This window comes from Ostrinia nubilalis, chromosome 22 (genome assembly GCF_963855985.1).
Source record: "Ostrinia nubilalis chromosome 22, ilOstNubi1.1, whole genome shotgun sequence".
NCBI classification, from domain to species: Eukaryota; Metazoa; Arthropoda; class Insecta; order Lepidoptera; family Crambidae; genus Ostrinia; species Ostrinia nubilalis.
In genome coordinates this window covers 9,713,433-9,730,983 of record NC_087109.1, presented here as the reverse complement: position 1 = coordinate 9,730,983, position 17,551 = coordinate 9,713,433, and the positions used below count along the sequence as shown (strand labels likewise).

The 17,551-nt window shown below is 39.8% G+C and overlaps 1 protein-coding gene across 1 annotated transcript; it reads right to left on the bottom strand.

The window, feature by feature from the left end:
- Positions 1-49: 49 nt before the first annotated feature.
- LOC135082815 (large ribosomal subunit protein mL39) lies at positions 50-16,168 on the bottom strand. Its single transcript, XM_063977577.1, has 8 exons — positions 16,023-16,168; positions 15,762-15,941; positions 15,207-15,307; positions 12,464-12,605; positions 4,825-5,043; positions 4,235-4,348; positions 1,461-1,576; positions 50-199 (listed from the first exon to the last, which is right to left on the bottom strand). The coding sequence occupies exons 1-8, from the start codon at positions 16,093-16,095 to the stop codon at positions 122-124; spliced, it is 1,023 nt and encodes a 340-aa protein (XP_063833647.1). The 5' UTR covers positions 16,096-16,168; the 3' UTR covers positions 50-121.
- Positions 16,169-17,551: the final 1,383 nt, after the last annotated feature.

The following is a 17,551-nucleotide window of genomic DNA, read 5'->3' as shown; positions in this document are numbered from 1 at the left end:
AGTTGTTGCTGGCTAACTCAAAGGAAAGATTAGAAAAAGACTTATTGCAATTAATTCTTGTTTATTATAATAACTTAACAATTAACCTACATTCTCTAATAACTAAACTACAGTTTAATCTTTACGCTTTGGCCGCTATGCTCTCTGGTTCAAAGTCTTCCTTGTCTGTGGTGAAGCTGATTGGAGATCTAGCTGGATTCTGAAAGAGGGAAGAACAGTTATTGAATGATTGAGTTCTGAGACTTGGGTCCGCCTCCAGGATCGGGACTCGAAACCTATCCAGTTGCAGCGAGGGGTAAGACAGGGAGACGTCATATCTCCAAAACTGTTTACCACCGCCCTGGAAGATGTCTTCAAGCTTCTGGACTGGAACGGATTTGGCATAAATATCAACGGCGAGTACATCACCCACCTTCGATTCGCGGACGATATCGTAGTCATGGCTGAGACCTTGGAGGATCTAGGCACAATGCTCGATGGCCTCAGTAGAGCCTCTCAACAAGTGGGCCTCAGAATGAACATGGACAAGACAAAAATCATGTCTAATGTCCGTGTTGCACCCACTCCTCTGAAGGTTGGAGACTCTACACTCGAAGTTGTTGACAATTATGTATACCTGGGACAAACAGTCCAGTTAGGTAGGTCCAACTTCGAGAAAGAGGTCAATCGTCGAATCCAACTCGGATGGGCAGCGTTCGGGAAGCTTCGCCATATACTCACGTCCGAAATACCGCAGTGTCTTAAGTCGAAAGTATTTGACCAATGCGTGTTGCCAGTGATGGTATACGGATCTGAGACGTGGTCGCTTACTATGGGCCTCATAAGAAGGCTCAAGGTCACCCAAAGGGCGATGGAGCGGGCTATGCTCGGAGTTTCCCTGCGTGATCGAATCAGAAATGAGGAGATCCGCAGGAGAACCAAAGTAACCGACATAGCTCGCAGAATTGCTAAAATCAAGTGGCAGTGGGCGGGGCACATAGCTCGTAGAGACGATGGCCGTTGGGGCAGGAAAGTTCTCGAGTGGCGACCACGGGCTGGAAGACGTAGCGTGGGCAGGCCTCCTACTAGGTGGACCGACGATCTGGTAAAGGTCGCGGGAAGAGCCTGGATGCGGGCAGCGCAGGACCGTTCATTGTGGAAAACCTTGGGGGAGGCCTTTGTCCAGCAGTGGACGTCATTTGGCTGAAAAGAAAGAAGAAGAAAGAGGGCTTGTTCTAAGTCCGCCTGGCGAGCTACCACCATATTACCTAAGTCTGTCGCCATAACAACAATGCTAACAGCCTTATTGTGTTCCGCCAGTTAGAGGTAAGATAGCCAGTTCCTCCGTGGTTGAGGATTCCGGGTGAAGCTCGCTTCCACCTTCGGCCTGATCGTCACTTACCATCAGGTGAGATACAGGCCAAGAGCTTCCTCGTTGTGGATAAAAAAAAGCTAGTTTTAATTATATTTATCATACTGACCAGTTTCTTAGCCCGTTCGGTGAGGATGGAGTACGCGAAATGGTTCAGAATGACGTTAGTCGGTAACGCCACTCCCTGGAACCTGTATAGCTGTTTGACCTCACTGTCTTGTGACCCTGGAATGATGAGAAGAAATGTGAGTTAGAAAACATTTACTGGAATGATAGTAGGTACAGAAATAAAGATCGTTTCATCCACGAAGACGCGCCCCACCAATTTTTGGTCATTATTGTAGTGTGAGTGTGGGGCCGTTCAAGTATTACGTAAGCAGATTTCTTACCATTTTTTACCCCCCCGCCCCCCTTGTCATCAAAAGTAAGCAAAGCACTTACCCCCTCCCCCTATGCTTACGTAAACATTTTTAGTTATAAATGTTTTATAAATTGTCATTTTTAAAATAGGAAAATTCATGAAAATATTAGGTTTAACTGATACACATAGAGTAATATAATCAGAAATAAAGAACATAACAAACATAATTGCATCAATTATGCATCAACATAAACACAAATGATAACTTTCAATGCTTACAATACGTTTAGTATCCAAACAAAACGCGCGCGGGAGGCCGGCCTCGCGTACCTATAATAATATGTGGACTGCGACCAGCGTTGCCAGACGTCCCGATTTTGGCGGGACGTCCCGATTTTTAAATCAAATGGCAATGCCAGATTTTGTATGGAAGGTGGCGTCTTTTTTTTTCGCGCGGCCATCGACCAAACTTTGTTTTTTGATTACAAAATAGTGTACGTAATAAACCAAACTTACTATGGCATATATACCTCTAAACTCAGTCTGAACTGAGTTACGAGCATTAGAAGTTTGATGATTTTCATACTAGATTTGCTTTTTGCGCGCAAGTTTTGTAAGAAATTGCAACAAAATATTGCGCTATTTTTTTATTGCGCTGATTCTGCTTCACACTGATGTCTGGAGCCTTTAATGGATGGTATTGTTTGTTCACACATACAATGTCACTATTTTGTTGCAATTTCTTACAAAACTTGCGCGCAAAAAGCAAATCTAGTATGAAAATCATCAAACTTCTAATGCTCGTAACTCAGTTCAGACTGAGTTTAGAGGTATACATGTCGTAGTAAGTTTGGTTTATTATACTATTTTGTAATCAAAAAACAAGGTTTGGTCGATGGCCGCGCGAAAAAAAAAAGACGCCAATTTCCGGCATTGTCTTTTAAATGTCCCGCGTGGGACAGGCTCGGTCCCGCTTTTCGGAGAGAGACATTCACTTCACCAGAGCCCCGATTACGGTAATTTTTAACGTCTCCAATACAGACGCGCTTCTTAAATTCTGCGATACGATTGGTCAAAACAGCTGACGTCAACTGTTTTGACCAATCCGTATCGCAGAATCGAAGAAGCGCGTCTGTATTGAAGACGTTAAAATTAGCGTAATCGGGGCACTGACTATTGTTTGGGCTTCTTGCCGGGAATCTGAAGCGTCATGTTAGCGGTTTTGTTTTATTTCCTCAAATTCGTGTTTGGGCGACTGTTAATGTGTAATAATGGTGGGTTATTAACCATTGAGTGTTCGTGAACGTGCATGAGTGTGGGCGAGTGAAGCAAAACAGTGCATCGTGATTCTTCGGATTCTCTCAAGTTGTCCATAGGAGGTCTCAGTAAAGCACCACAACTTTACTGAGACTCAAAGGGTGGGAAGGGGTATCATCTATCATCCTTCATTATATCATTACTTGATCTCATTTTGTAACTCGTATCACTTAGAAACTTGAAAATGGCAAAAATCAAGTCGACGTCGACGTGTATTGCCAACATCATCAAAAAAGAAGAAGACTATTGTTTGAAACGCCATATTATTCTAAAGAATAAAGCTTTTTTAATTTCGATTTTAGTTATTTTTTTTTCTTTTTTTATTCTAAAGACGAATTTTTAATCGTTAGATAGAGTAAATCTGATTTAAAATATTATTTTTTTGTTAAAATACATTTTCTATGGCTACTTTTGCTATCTATTGTCACGTAAACGTAATTTTAAGTCAAATAAAAAGATAAATATTTGAAAACCTTTCATTATATACGTTTTTTTACTATGTCCCGCTTCTGACGGAAGAATCCCGCTATTTTCACTCAAAAAATACCAAAGTCCCGACTTGGCGAAAAAAAAAAACTGGCAACGCTGACTACGACTCTCAAATTTCAATGGGCAGTGTCGGCACGAGAGTTAATTATTAGAAAAGTGAATAGCGCACGGTAATTCCCCTAATCAGTTCTCAAAGCGAGTGCCTACGCATATGTATTATTTGCGGGAATCCCCGAAAAAACGTAAATAGCTAACGATGACGTAATCATCACCTAGACCCCCTACCCCCCATGTCATCCAAAATAAGCAAAACAGAGACCCCCCCACCCCCCCTTGGTGCTTACGTAATACTTGAACGGCCCCTGTGTATGGATAATTTAGCGTGTACCGATAACACTCAAACATTAGCGGAAGAATGGTGGCGCGTCTTCGTGGATAAAACGATCTATAAAAGGGGGGCCATGACAGTATCTTCGTCTTTATTATGCCTACTGCAGAATCGACGAAAAGGCAGAACAAAAATATTCTAAGATCACGTCTCGGAAAACGTAATGTAGGACCGACGACCTCAGACCGATTCGAATCCGATGGACCGACAACTTCAACGTAACGAATATTCTTTTCAAATCATTGCGAACACTGTATTTTTTATGAGCCAGTGATGATATTTATAGAATTAAATAAAAGAGTCATTATTATGCAAAAATGTATCTTACCAGTGAGCTTGTGAACTGAGGTGACGGTGACCCTCCCAACCTGGGCTGTGCTGCTTATCATAGGTCCTTTTGATATGTCCACGTGGTTTCCCGCCCTGTATAGCGTCACTTTACCTGTAAAAAATGTGAATGAAAAAATACTACTCGAATTACCATTAATTTAAGCTCAATCAATAGCAATCAATCGCAGTTTTGAATTTCTATTGTCAACATAGATTTAGCTTTATACCTGCGTCCCAAAGTGGCAAAAAGGGACAGTTGTAATTTCGAAAACCTTTCACTCCGACGTTCTTGTGAAGCGATAACGAAATTATAACTATCATATTTTGCCACTTGGGGATATGCAATGGATATTGGGCAGGCAGATCTGACAAGAATGAGCTACCAGAAAATAAATCCTTGGACATTTTACACTACGCTTCTAGTCCCAAACTAAGCAAAGCTTGTAATATGGGTACTAGACAACGGATATAAACATACAATAGACTTAACCAATACATAAATCACAAAAAAAAATGCAAGGAACTAGATGCAGGCTTATAACAGTTGTCTTTACCGTCTCCCTGTTTTAAGAAAAATATTTTACCAACCATTATTCTTAGCGATGCTCGGAATCTGTTTGGTCTTGTGCTCGTTGTCTCTGAACATCTCAAGGGCGAGGTCCTCACCAACCTCCAGCCTCTCTAACGGCGAGTTGGCTCGCACCAGCTTTATGAACTCAGCGCTTAGAGTATACAGTTCTTGGGACGTTGGCTTCCAGTCCGGTAAGGAGGGTAGGTCGATGTCGTAGATGAAGGAGCCGCTGCGGACTGAAAGGAAAATGATATTGTTCTTTAGAGGTAATGGAAACCGGCAATTTTCTAAAAGTTGTGTGACAGAAATTTACTCAAAATTGAGATAGAACAGTTTCATCATCCTTAAAATAACTTCGCTTAGAGCAGACAATGACTGCAATACTCTAATCACTAGTTAACAGTTTCGTGTCAATGATATTTAGATTAATAAAGCCTCCAGTTTATTTGTAAGAAAAAGTATACAAATAACTTCAGTATTAGCTAAATACTATGATATTGTAAAACAGCTCTTAGGGAACTACACAGTTTAGTGTTGTAGCGTAAAAGCTGTACTCCACATAGTCTGTAATATGATTAATCTATAACGCTAAAGACTAGTACCACAGAATAATAATAAGTACTACCAGGCCTGTTCATCTCCGCGAGTTTACATCGAAAACAAAACACGCACGATGGCCCACCTACAGGATACTATTCGACAAGGCCTCACATACGAGCGAACATTGACTCACGCACGCGTATTCTTGTGTGTGATGGAAGAAAATAAAGAAAATGGTGTACTAAATACTGTGCAGTATTTAACTGCCTAAATAATAATAAAAACACAGAATGTACTTTTTTAAGTTGCCTCAGACACTGAGAGGTAAATAAGTAGTTAATATTATTCTTGATAATTCATGCTAAATCATGTATTTCCTCAGCTTACTGACCACGAGCCCTGGAAAAACGCCTTCAACAACTTCACTTGCGACCTGAAGGCTACACTGACTTCCTGGCGCACCGACATGGAAACTTGCATGCAAAATATAGGAGCCGATATTAAGGACACGCTCACCGGTATTAAACAAGAGCTTAACTCACTTCGTGCGGAGCAGGCCAGCATGAACCAGCGCATTAACGCACTATCAAAAGACGTTTCCGAGCTTCAGTCTTCAGCCCAATTTCAGTCAGAGGAGTGCGTGGACCTCAAAAAACGCGTCGAAGACCTCACTAAAAATAACCAGTGCTCCGACAAGTGTGACTCCGCTATGGCAGCCCTCGAAGCGAAGCTGGATGCCTTGGAGCAGCAAGCTAGGCAATGTAATATCGAAGTATGTAATGTCCCGGAAAGACGCAATGAAAACCTTCTAGGATTGATCGACGCTCTCGGAAGCTTAATTAAATATCCTATCGCCCAGAAGGACATCGTCTCGGTACACCGGGTCCCACACGCGAGCCATGAAGACAAAAAGCCAAAAAATATCGTAGTAAAATTTACGTCCCGAATCATGAGAGATAACGTACTGAGTGCATTTCGGAAATGCAAAGAGGTGAAATCTGACCAGCTAGGTGTCGCCGGTGCGCCCCTGACAGTCTACATGAACGAACATTTGATATTAAAAAAGAAGAAATTATTTCGAGCTTGCAGGGAAGCTGTCAAGAAAAACAACTTTAAATACATATGGGTTAAGAACGCGACCATACTCGTTCGCGAAACCGATACGACTCCCGCAATTGCTATACGTTCAGAACATGACCTCCAAAAAATCACACGTAAACATGGCCACCCTAGCAATTCTGGAAAGAGTACTTAGTCATCGCTTTACACTGATTCTTGGGACTATTCAACGCATGAAATCTATCTTAGACTGTATTTTTACCATTCGCTGTACTGTGTGTAGTCCTTACTCAAATGTTATTTTATTTTTGATTTTATTTACACTCATAGTTATTTGTTTTTATAGTTTTTTACTCATTATTTTAAAAAGAGTTCTCAGTCGTGGTCACACTCTCCTTCTTTTACTGTCAATATTCGTTTATTTAAAAATCTGCATGTACTTACAAGTACATTCCAATAATCTGATGTCATGCATAGGTGTACTTACTATAGTTTTTACGAAAAACATGTTTGTTTTTGTTTTGATTCTTCTGGGAATCTGGGAAATAACCATAATTATTTACGTGGATACAATTTTCTGTTTTTACTGTCTGTTTTTTGAAACCTTACTCAGTAACACTAAGTATATTTTGCCGCTCTTGTTGAATGGATAGCAATCTTACAATATATTACCAAAATTGTACTAGAATTAGATCAAAACTGCACACGGTCTATATAGAATGTTCTCTCTGCGGCATATGACATTTTGGTTTTGACGGAGACATGGCTTATACCAGAAATATCTAACAGCGAATTCTTAGATGATCGCTACATTGTATTTAGATGTGATCGCGACCGACTAGCGACTAATAAAAGTGACGGAGGGGGTGTACTTGTTGCGGTGAGAAGGGACCTTAAACCGGTCAATTCACCTATAAATCACTGCTCCTCAGCTATTGAACATATTATTGTATCTATACCCGCCTTTGACCCAGGCAAGAGACACATTTTTAGTGCTGTTTACATCCCACCGCAAACCCCCATAGACATATATTTAGACCATTTCACTTTATTACAAGACCTCGTGAACGACCTTAGTACCGAGTCATTTTTCATGATTGGCGACTATAATCTACCCCACATTGACTGGTCTAATTTCCAACTCGCTGCCCCTATTAGTGCTCCTACTTCTATTACTTATAATCTTTATAAATTCTTAAATACATTGAATGCTAAACAGTTCAATTCGTTGAAAAACGCCAATGACCGTATTCTTGACCTTCTCATATCCAATACCGAGACTAGTCTGAGTCCTTGTTCTCCTATAGTACCCGCGAATCAACATCACCCTCCATTCTGCGCACTTACTTTTATAAAGGACATCATCCATTTTGGTCCAAAATCAAAAGTGCCGGCCAAAAAATAAAAGTGCTGTATTCTGATAGAATACGTCCGCCTTAGCATTTATTACTATGGCACCAAAGCTGTAGCACCACTGTGCATCGTAGTATTTGAGCTCAAAAATATATGAAACGACTGACTTTGATCTCAAATACTACGATGCACAGTGGTGCTACAGCTTTGGTGTTATAGTAACAAATACTAAGGCGGACGTATTCTGTCAGAATACAGCACTTTTTTTTTTATTGGCCGACATTTTTGATTTTGAACAAAAAATGTATGAATCGTCGATGAATTTTAGATCTCAAATACTCGACGCACAGTGGTGCTACAGCTTTGGTGCCATAGTAACAAATGCTAAGGCGGACGTATTCTGTCAGAAGACAGCACTTTTTGTTATTGGCCGACACTTTTGATTTTGAACAAAAAATGTATGAATCGTCGATGAATTTTAGATCTCAAATACTCGACGCATAGTGGTGCTACAGCTTTGGTGCCATAGTAACAAATGCTAAGGCGGACGTATTCTGTCAGAACACAGCACTTTTTTTTTTATTGGCCGACACTTTTGATTTTGAACAAAAAATGTATGAATAATCGATGACTTTTAGATCTCAAATACTCGACGCACAGTGGAGCTACGGCTTTGGTGCCATAGTAACAAATGCTAAGGCAGACGTATTCTGCCAGAATACAGCACTTTTTTTTGTTGGCCGGCACTTTTGATTTTGGACCAAAAATATATGAAACGTGGATGATGTCCTTTAAAAACTAAACATATGCCTAGGAATCACTTCTCCAAACCTAACTTTCACAAAGGTAATTACGATAATATTAACATTAATATCAACGAAGTAAACTGGGAGTTATTGTTATCGGATCTCACTGCTGAAGAGTCAGTTAATGTATTCTATGAGAGGATCCACGAAATCATTAAGAATCACATACCCTTGACAAACGTAAAGTCCTCCCGTTTTCCTATATGGTTCTCCCCAGCTCTGAGACATATATACAGCAATAAGGAGCGAGCTTGGCGGAAATGGAAAATGTACGGGAACCTCTCAGACTACGAGTCCTTTTCCATATACAGATCAAGATTTAAGGCTCAATGTTCAATTTGCTACGGTAAGTACATTGATAGAGTTGAAACTAGCATAGCTCTTAATACAAAGTTCTTCTGGTCTTACATAAAGAACCGTAAAAATACCACGTGCTACCCTTCTACAATGTTCTACAAGACCAATAGCTCAAGTGACCTTGGAGAGATCTGTAATATGTTTTCAAGCTTCTTTAGTTCCGTCTACGAACCTTCGACACTCGGTCATTTTGATTTTACACAATTTTCGGATAGCAGCGATAACGACCTTCTTATTTCCAATATTAGTTTTTCTCTGGATCATATTAAAAGAGTACTATATTCACTCGATATTACCAAAGGTAAAGGTCCGGACGGAATACCTCCATTATTCCTGAAACTCACATACAAAACGATCAGTGCCCCTCTGCACATCATATTCAAAAAATGTTTGCAGGAGGGACATTTCCCGAGTGTATGGAAAAGCGCTTTCGTCACTCCTATTCCAAAGTCTGGCGACGCACGTAACGTGGAAAATTACCGGCCTATCTCTGTCCTGTCTGCCTTGTCGAAGGTCTTCGAACGACTCGTTCACAATGAAGTATACCCATCGCTACATCACATTTTAATACCGGAACAGCATGGATTTGTTAAACGCCGCTCCACCTCCTCCAATTTGACACTATTCACAAATAATCTGTTTACTAGTATGGATAGAAGGATACAAGTCGATGCAGTATACACGGATTTCCAAAAGGCCTTCGATAAGGTAGACCACAAATTGCTCCTAGAAAAACTGGCGTTTAACGGGATCCGTGGTGACCTGTTGCGTTGGTTTGCTTCCTACATTTCTAACCGGACACAGAAAATAGCAATTAACGGACTCGTGTCGGGTGATACTCTTGTCACTTCGGGTGTACCCCAGGGGTCCATTCTAGGTCCTCTGCTATTCCTTTTATACGTCAACAACATCAAGAAATGCTTCAATCATACATCATTTTTACTGTACGCTGACGATCTTAAAATCTATAAAGAAATTAAGTCGCTCAATGATTGCTTCCTTCTTCAATCAGACCTTGACACACTAAGTGAATACTGTTTAACCAACAAATTATTCCTAAGCATCCCCAAATGTAACTGCATAAGCTTTACAAAGAAGAAAAACCCTTACATCTTTGATTACAAGTTAAACAATAATACTCTGAAGAGAGTATCAGTTGTTCGTGACCTTGGTGTTTTCTTGGATTCAAAACTTCACATGGACATCCACATCAATGATATAATCAACAAAGCGTTCAAGATGTATGGTTTCGTTTCCAGGTCTGCAGTTAATTTTAAAAAACCCAACACATTATTGCATTTGTACCGTTCGCTTGTAAGATCCCAGCTCGAATATGCTGTGCCGGTTTGGAACCCATTCTACAAGAAGTACTCCAACTCCATTGAAAAAGTCCAGCGTAAATTCTTACGCAAAGTTAACTTCATGTGTTCCCGCTCCCGGGTCCCTTACGAAATGCTGCTAACCAAATTTAAGTTCTTGAGCCTTGATTCTAGACGATTGCTCCTATCAGCCATGTTTTTATACAATCTAATAAATAATGAAATCGATTGCATAGACCTCTGTAACCTGATCCACTTTAGCGTCCCCAGGCGTGCTGCGCTCAGAAGCACACGCAGAGACGAGAGAACCTTTTATGTAGACTTGTGTAAAACCAATGCGGGTTTACGAGCCCCACTCAACAGACTGTTGTCCATTTACAACCAGAACTTTAATAGCATCGATTTTTCCCAGAGTTCCTCAAGATTTAAAAAGCATATTTTAGACACTCTGCAAAGTGACCAAATTAAAATTAAGATAAATTAAATGAAAAAAAAAAAACAGTACAAAATTAATAATTAAAAGTCTGAACATAATATTAATTACTTCTTGGTGTTGAGCTACACCGCGTTTATAAGGTGTACCTTAATTGTAATTGCCTCGCTCTATATTACATGGTTTCATTATCAATATGTGGATTACGTAGTGGGATGTGTTACCACATAAATAATACATAAGTCTAGTAGATAAGTTAATTTTTGTAACACATTTGTTTGTAATTCCTAAAATAAATAAATAAAAATAAAAATAAATTTCCTCCGCCATCGTGATCGGCACTGCGCCGAAGCTATAGGGCTGACCTCGGTAAAATGATGTGATGTGAGGTGCCAAACTGCGGAAAATGGCGGAGGAAATACATGATTTAGCATGAATTATCATGAATAATATTAACTACTTAATATTTACCTTGCAACGGGGCGTCTTAGCTAGCTCAGTCTGACACCCCGCTGTTTAGTACTAAGTCCCAGTTCGCCTTCTGCGATTAGGGATGTGTACCAATCCAGGATGCCTACAGGGATATTTGACCAAGGAAACGCACAATCAATAACACAATGGCACTTTGTAATTCAGGTTCCACAATAGTTTACTTATTCTAATTTCACTGACTCTAAATTACTATTATTTAGATAATGAGCAAGTTATTCCACAATTACAAATCTACTATGGCGAGGGGGATAGCGACGCGCCCGGTTCGCGTCCCGAAACTACTTTACGTATCCGCGAGAGGGGCGTCGCCCTGTGCGAGGTTTAGCGAGTGTTAGTTTGGATACTTATAAACTAGGGGGGTAGGACGGTTCGCTCCCAAATCGGTAACCGAGGTCAACGAAGTGGGGATTCGTGCACCAAAGGCTTGGGACCTACGTGGCGAGTGGGGAGGAATTACAGGAAGGGTGGCAGCGGGATTGCTACCGCAGGTCGGGATTGAGTAAAGCATGCACTCGGTAAGGATTTGAATGGGAATACAGGCAGCGATGGTTCGCTCGTGTCGCGGAAACCGCGCGAGCAGAAAGTCCTATCGAGCCAGGTTAGTGGGAACAGTGAGGGCAGCTATTCGCTAGGGACTCTTGCGCAATTAACCGTAGACGCGCGCGCGATCGTCTGGCTGTTGCGATGGCTCCCGAGCGAATGCTAGGCGCCCTTTTTTTTTTTTTTTTTTTTTTGAAGGGACGCGCGCTGGTAGCTTGAGGAGCTTTCCCAGCTTCACCAGGCAGAGTGGCGAGTACAGAAGGTACTCTAGCCGTTTGGCGATCGTCGGTGCGCGTGCCGACGAGGCCGAGTGTGGGCTTTGCCGCCGTCTCTTATATTAGCTCGGTCCGTGCGGCGTGCGGCCGCGCAGCCGTAGGGTTGTCAAAATCTCTGCACTCGGTGCTAGGGCTGTCGATGCGTCGCGGGGCGCGTCACAACCTCTCAGTGTCTTGAGGCAACTTATAAAAGTACATTCTGTGTTTTTATTATTATTTAGGCAGTTAAATACTGCTCAGTACTTAGTACACCATTTTCTTTATTTTCTTCCATCATACACAAGAATACGCGTGCGTGAGTCAATGTTCGCTCGTATGTGAGGCCTTGTCGAATAGTATCCTGTAGGTGGGCCATCGTGCGTGTTTTGTTTTCGATGTAAACTCGCGGAGATGAACAGGCCTGCTAGTACATCCAATGAAGTCAACAACACTACCTATGTCTTCAAAGTTAACTATGTCATCAAAGTCGTCAAAAAACTTACTGTCAGGCCCGGGGAAGCTGTGTAGATGGACTGGCACGGATTCCTTGAAGGCTACAGTGGCGCAAGCACCGAGGAGCAAAGAGCATGTCCTCCAGAACGCCTTGTTCACTTGCTGTGGTTCTGCTACTGTGAAGTTTTGGAGCTGAAAGGTAGAAACAAAAGATATTTATGTAACATAACTAGCGTCCGCCCGCGACTTCGTACGCGTGGATCCCGTTTTACCCCCTTCATCTATCTTACGCGGTTTATATTTTTTCATACAAATGTTTTTTTCCGCTAACTCCCGTTCCCGTGGGAATTTTGCAATATCCTGTTGTAACTAAGCTTTAAGTTTACTAAAGTTCCTGCATGCCAAATTTCAAGCGTCTAACTTAAGCGGTTTAGATTTTTCATTCAAAAGGATTTTCCCGCTAATTCCCGTTCCCGTGGGAATTTCGGGAATTCCTTTCTTAGTGCACCTCTACGGTACCTAAGCTACGTCCCTTCCAAATTTCAAGTGCCTACGTTTAGCCGTTTAGGCTGTGCATTGATATGTCACTAAGTCAGTCAGTTTCTCCTTTTATATATTTAGAAGATATACTATAGATAACTAAACATGAGTTTCCCTAATATAAGTTTAAGGCTGTGGTCTCCTATAAACGCCGGAGGCCGCGTACAGTGTCACACGCCGTAGGCCACTAGGCCATTCATACTACTATAGAAAAAATGAGCTGTTGTGGTCTCTCTCATAAGTTGACGTTGGCATATGGCGTCCATAGGAACGTTTGACGATGACATCGGCGTATGGCGTCCATAGGAACGTCTGACGATGACATCGGCGTATGGCGAACATAGGAACGATTGACGATGACATCGGTATATGCCTCCATAGGAACGTTAGACGATGACATCGGCGTATAGCGTCCATAAGAAGAACCTTTGACGATGACGTCGTCACCACATTATACAGGGTGTTTGGCGCATCGTGTGCCAAAATGATTTGGCGGATAGAATGGGTCATTTCCTATATTTTCAGCCCCCATAACACGTTCCATGTCAGGCGGCTACTTTTATATTAAGTTTTTTAGTAATTTCACCAAAATACCCAAATCGCATCATTTAATTTCGATTTAAAAAAAAACTACTAAGCGTAGCCTCAAAGTAAATATTTTGTTTTGACGTGCATTGATATAGGGTTGCATCAAATCTAAATTTACTGGCAAATATCATATAGTTTTTTTTTAATTCAGCTTCGAACTTTTCCGAAAAGTTAAAAATGGACTGAACATTTAAGTTTACATGGCTATAAAAAATTTTTTAAAAGAGATAGCGATCTTCGGATTTTATCAAAACTTCTCTAGTCTATCCCCATTCAAACGGTATACTAATCTTGTTTAAATAATAACAAAAACTTCACAAATTCCCTAAATTAGTGCATTGACTCTATTCGGACTGATTTGCGAAATTTGTGTTTATAGCCCCTTTTTGTGTGAATAACACGTTAAATACCTACAGGTAAAAATATTTATCTTATGCAATGTAAAAACTTTTTCCCTATCGTTTTTCAACGTGGATTTCTTGAAATTAAAGACGAAAATAATTATTTTGATCGTTTATTAATTATTACAAATTTTGTTCAAAATGTCCGCCTCGGCAACGTATACACTCACGACATCTTCGACTGTTGTCGTATGCAGCCTCATTTCTCTTTTTATTACTATAAAGGTGTTTTCTATTCGTTGTTGTAGTTCTTCTAATGTTTGAACTTCCGTTACGTACACCAGTTCATTACCTCGTCCCCAGACGTAAAAATCTAACGGAGTTAGGTCTGGGGAACGTGCAGGCCACTGTATAGGGCCAGTCTAAATTAGAAGAAGATGTCGTTACTTAGTGTATACGTTGCCGAGGCGGACATTTTGAACAAAATTTGTAATAATTAATAAACGATCAAAATAATTATTTTCGTCGAAAGAGAAAAGGTTTTTTACATTGCATAAGATAAATATTTTTTACCTGTAGGTATTTAACGTGTTATTCACACAAAAAGGGGCTATAAACACAAATTTCGCAAATCAGTCCGAATAGAGTCAATGCACTAATTTAGGGAATTTGTGAAGTTGTTGTTATTATTTAAACAAGATTAGTATACCGTTTGAATGGGGATAGACTAGAGAAGTTTTGATAAAATCCGAAGATCGCTATCTCTTTTAAAAAATTTTTTATAGCCATGTAAACTTAAATGTTCAGTCCATTTTTAACTTTTCGGAAAAGTTCAAAGCTGAATTTAAAAAAAACTAGATGATATTTGCCAGTAAATTTAGATTTGATGCAACCCTATGTCAATGCACGTCAAAACAAAATATTTACTTTGAGGCTACGCTTAGTAGTTTTTTTTTAAATCGAAATTAAATGATGCGATTTGGGTGTTTTGGTGAAATTACTAAAAAACTTAATATAAAAGTAGCCGCCTGACATGGAACGTGTTATGGGGGCTGAAAATATAGGAAATGACCCATTCTATCCGCCAAATCATTTTGGCACACGATGCGCCAAACACCCTGTATAGCGTTTAGTAGAAGACTATAGCCTTACAGAAATACGGCCAGTATTTAAGTAAAACATGCTTTCAGAAACTAACTACTTACCTGAAACTAAACAAAGAAAACTCTTTGGTGTCTAGATTAGTATACAAATATCCACAAAGACAAGAATACTGTAAAATTTACCAAAATGTGATGCTTAAAATAGAAGTTTAAGTACTTACTTCAAGTGTGCAGTTTTCTGTGAGGGGTTTGTGCATGTCCCAATAAACTGAACCATCTAGAAGGGCCAAGGCACTGGATTCCACATGCCACTCACTTAAATCTGAAAATAAATAAGATACAATAAGTACACAATATTACAGTCAAATTATATGACAATCCAATTATGTATAACTAGCTGATCCAGCGATACATACTGCTTATTTTCATCAGAAATAATATAGGATTATAATGGTGAAAGAATCTTTTAAAAAATCTGTCCAGTAGTTTCTGAGCCTATTCAATACAAACAAACAATCAAATCTCTCCTCTATATGGTAGGTATTAGTGTAGATAAATAGGATAAAGGCCTCCCCCAAGGATTTCTACAACGATCCGTCTTGCGTTTCCCGCATTCAGGTCGTACTTTCTTTAGATAGTTAGTCCACCAAGTGTGTGGCCTGCTCACATTGCGTTTTTAAGGCCTATGGTTGAAATAATGAACTCTAGGACTATATCTTAACCTAAATTGATTATTTTAATTAATATTATATTAATTAATTAATATTATATCTTACGTCTGGCACAATCATAAGGCGTCGATAAATTCTTGTTCATAACCAAAGTGCAGTCATTTGGGACACCCTTGTATTTGACTTCGATCTTCTCGATTCTGCCAACTTTCCCAATCTGCCGCTTCTTCTCTAGCGTAAATAGATGGTTGCGACGTTCTATAGCTTCTTGAGTACTTAGAAATCCTGTAATTTTAGAAAAATCTTTAAATATTTCTGACTTCTACATAGAACAAAAAGTAGCGATTTTTTATACAAAATACTCACGGGATAATGGTAAAATCTGTTTGTAATTGTTGTTGAGGACAGTTTTAGATAGAAAAAATATCGGGTGTTTCATTTTTATAGGCGCTGTTAAATTAATTCCCAAAATAAAAAGTAATTTTTAGGTTATGTGCAACCAAACTTATGTTTTTGACATTGACAGTAACTTTTTTTTAATAATTCCAAACCCTAGCACATAAGCTTATGAGCCAAAATGAGCTATAAAAACAAGATTTTTATAGCTCATGCTCATTGAGCTATTAAAATATTATTTTCTGCTTCTATAGCCTGACCAGTGGGTCTAGACAAAGTGCAAATTATAATCGCAAACCAGTCGAAAAGTGGTCGAAAAGCCCCTTTTTTGTATGGAGTTTTGACGGATTTGGGGGCTGCCCCCTTAGACAAAACGCACTTTTTGATCGAATCGAAAATCGAATCCGTCAAATTCCATACAAAAAAGGGGCTTTTCGACCACTTTTCGACTGGTTTGCGATTATAATGGCACTTTGTCTAGACCCACTGGAACATAAAAACCCTGGCATAGAGGCGCGTCAATTTTTTTTTTTTTTTTTTTTTATATGGCTCGCGCGGTTTGCGCATTTGCCAATGTCAAGGTAGGGAAACGGATGTCAATAAAAAAGCGGAATTTCGGAATTTAGGGCTAGGATCAGTATAGGTAGGAACTGGTAGGAAGTGTTAATAGGAAATTAGGAAAACTAAACCTTTAAATTATTATTAGATAAATAAATAGAGATACATTTATATATAGAGAGGTCGTTCGTATATAAAAGAGAATTAATGCAAGTAGGAAAAGGGACACGGAGGGTCAGTAAGGAAGATATAAAAGAGGAGCGGTCATATTTAGGGCATGAAAATAGACAATGGTTTAGGTCACCCACTTCATTTGCGTCTCCACAGTCGCATTTGTCGCTGTTTACAATCTTTAATCTAGCCAAATGAAAGGGGAGGCAAACATGACCCAGTCGCATACGAATGAGGCTACTAGTCCCTGCCTTATCCAGCTTCAGTTTGAAAAACCACGGTTTGAGAGGAACATGTGGTTGAATATTCCTGTAGTGTTTCGCTTTAGTTTGACTGCTGTCAGTCCATTGACTTTCCCAAGATTCCCTAAGGGAGAGTTTGGGAAGTGAAAGTAAGTCATGACTATAATTTTTATATGGAAACAGGTCACCACAGGAAATTGCATCATTAGCTAAGCGATCGGCCCTTTCATTCCCGGGAATATTACTGTGACCAGGAATCCAACCAAATACAACTTTCAAATCTTTTAAGAAGCAATTGTATAGTAGCCGCCTGCAATCCATGATTACAGGGTAGAAAGTATTTGACTTAAAAGGGAATTTAACAAGAGCTTGAAGAGCACTTTTTGAATCAGTGAAAACAATAGTTTGTTGCAATTTCATAATTAAGATGTATTCAAGAGATTTGAAAAGGCCGAAACATTCAGCTGTAAATACAGATGTTTCTGGGGGAAATTTGATTTTTTGAACTATTTTTAATTGCTCATGATA

Excerpts from the sequence above, each read along its gene's own strand:
- LOC135082815 (XM_063977577.1), bottom strand. The coding sequence starts at position 16,095 with ATGAAACACCCGATATTTTTTCTATCTAAAACTGTCCTCAACAACAAT. Across the intron at positions 12,606-15,206 it reads CAGAAAACTGCACACTTGAA|CTCCAAAACTTCACAGTAGC; the intron begins GTAAGTACTTAA and ends TCTACCTTTCAG. Across the intron at positions 5,044-12,463 it reads CAGCTTCCCCGGGCCTGACA|TCCGCAGCGGCTCCTTCATC; the intron begins GTAAGTTTTTTG and ends TTTTCCTTTCAG.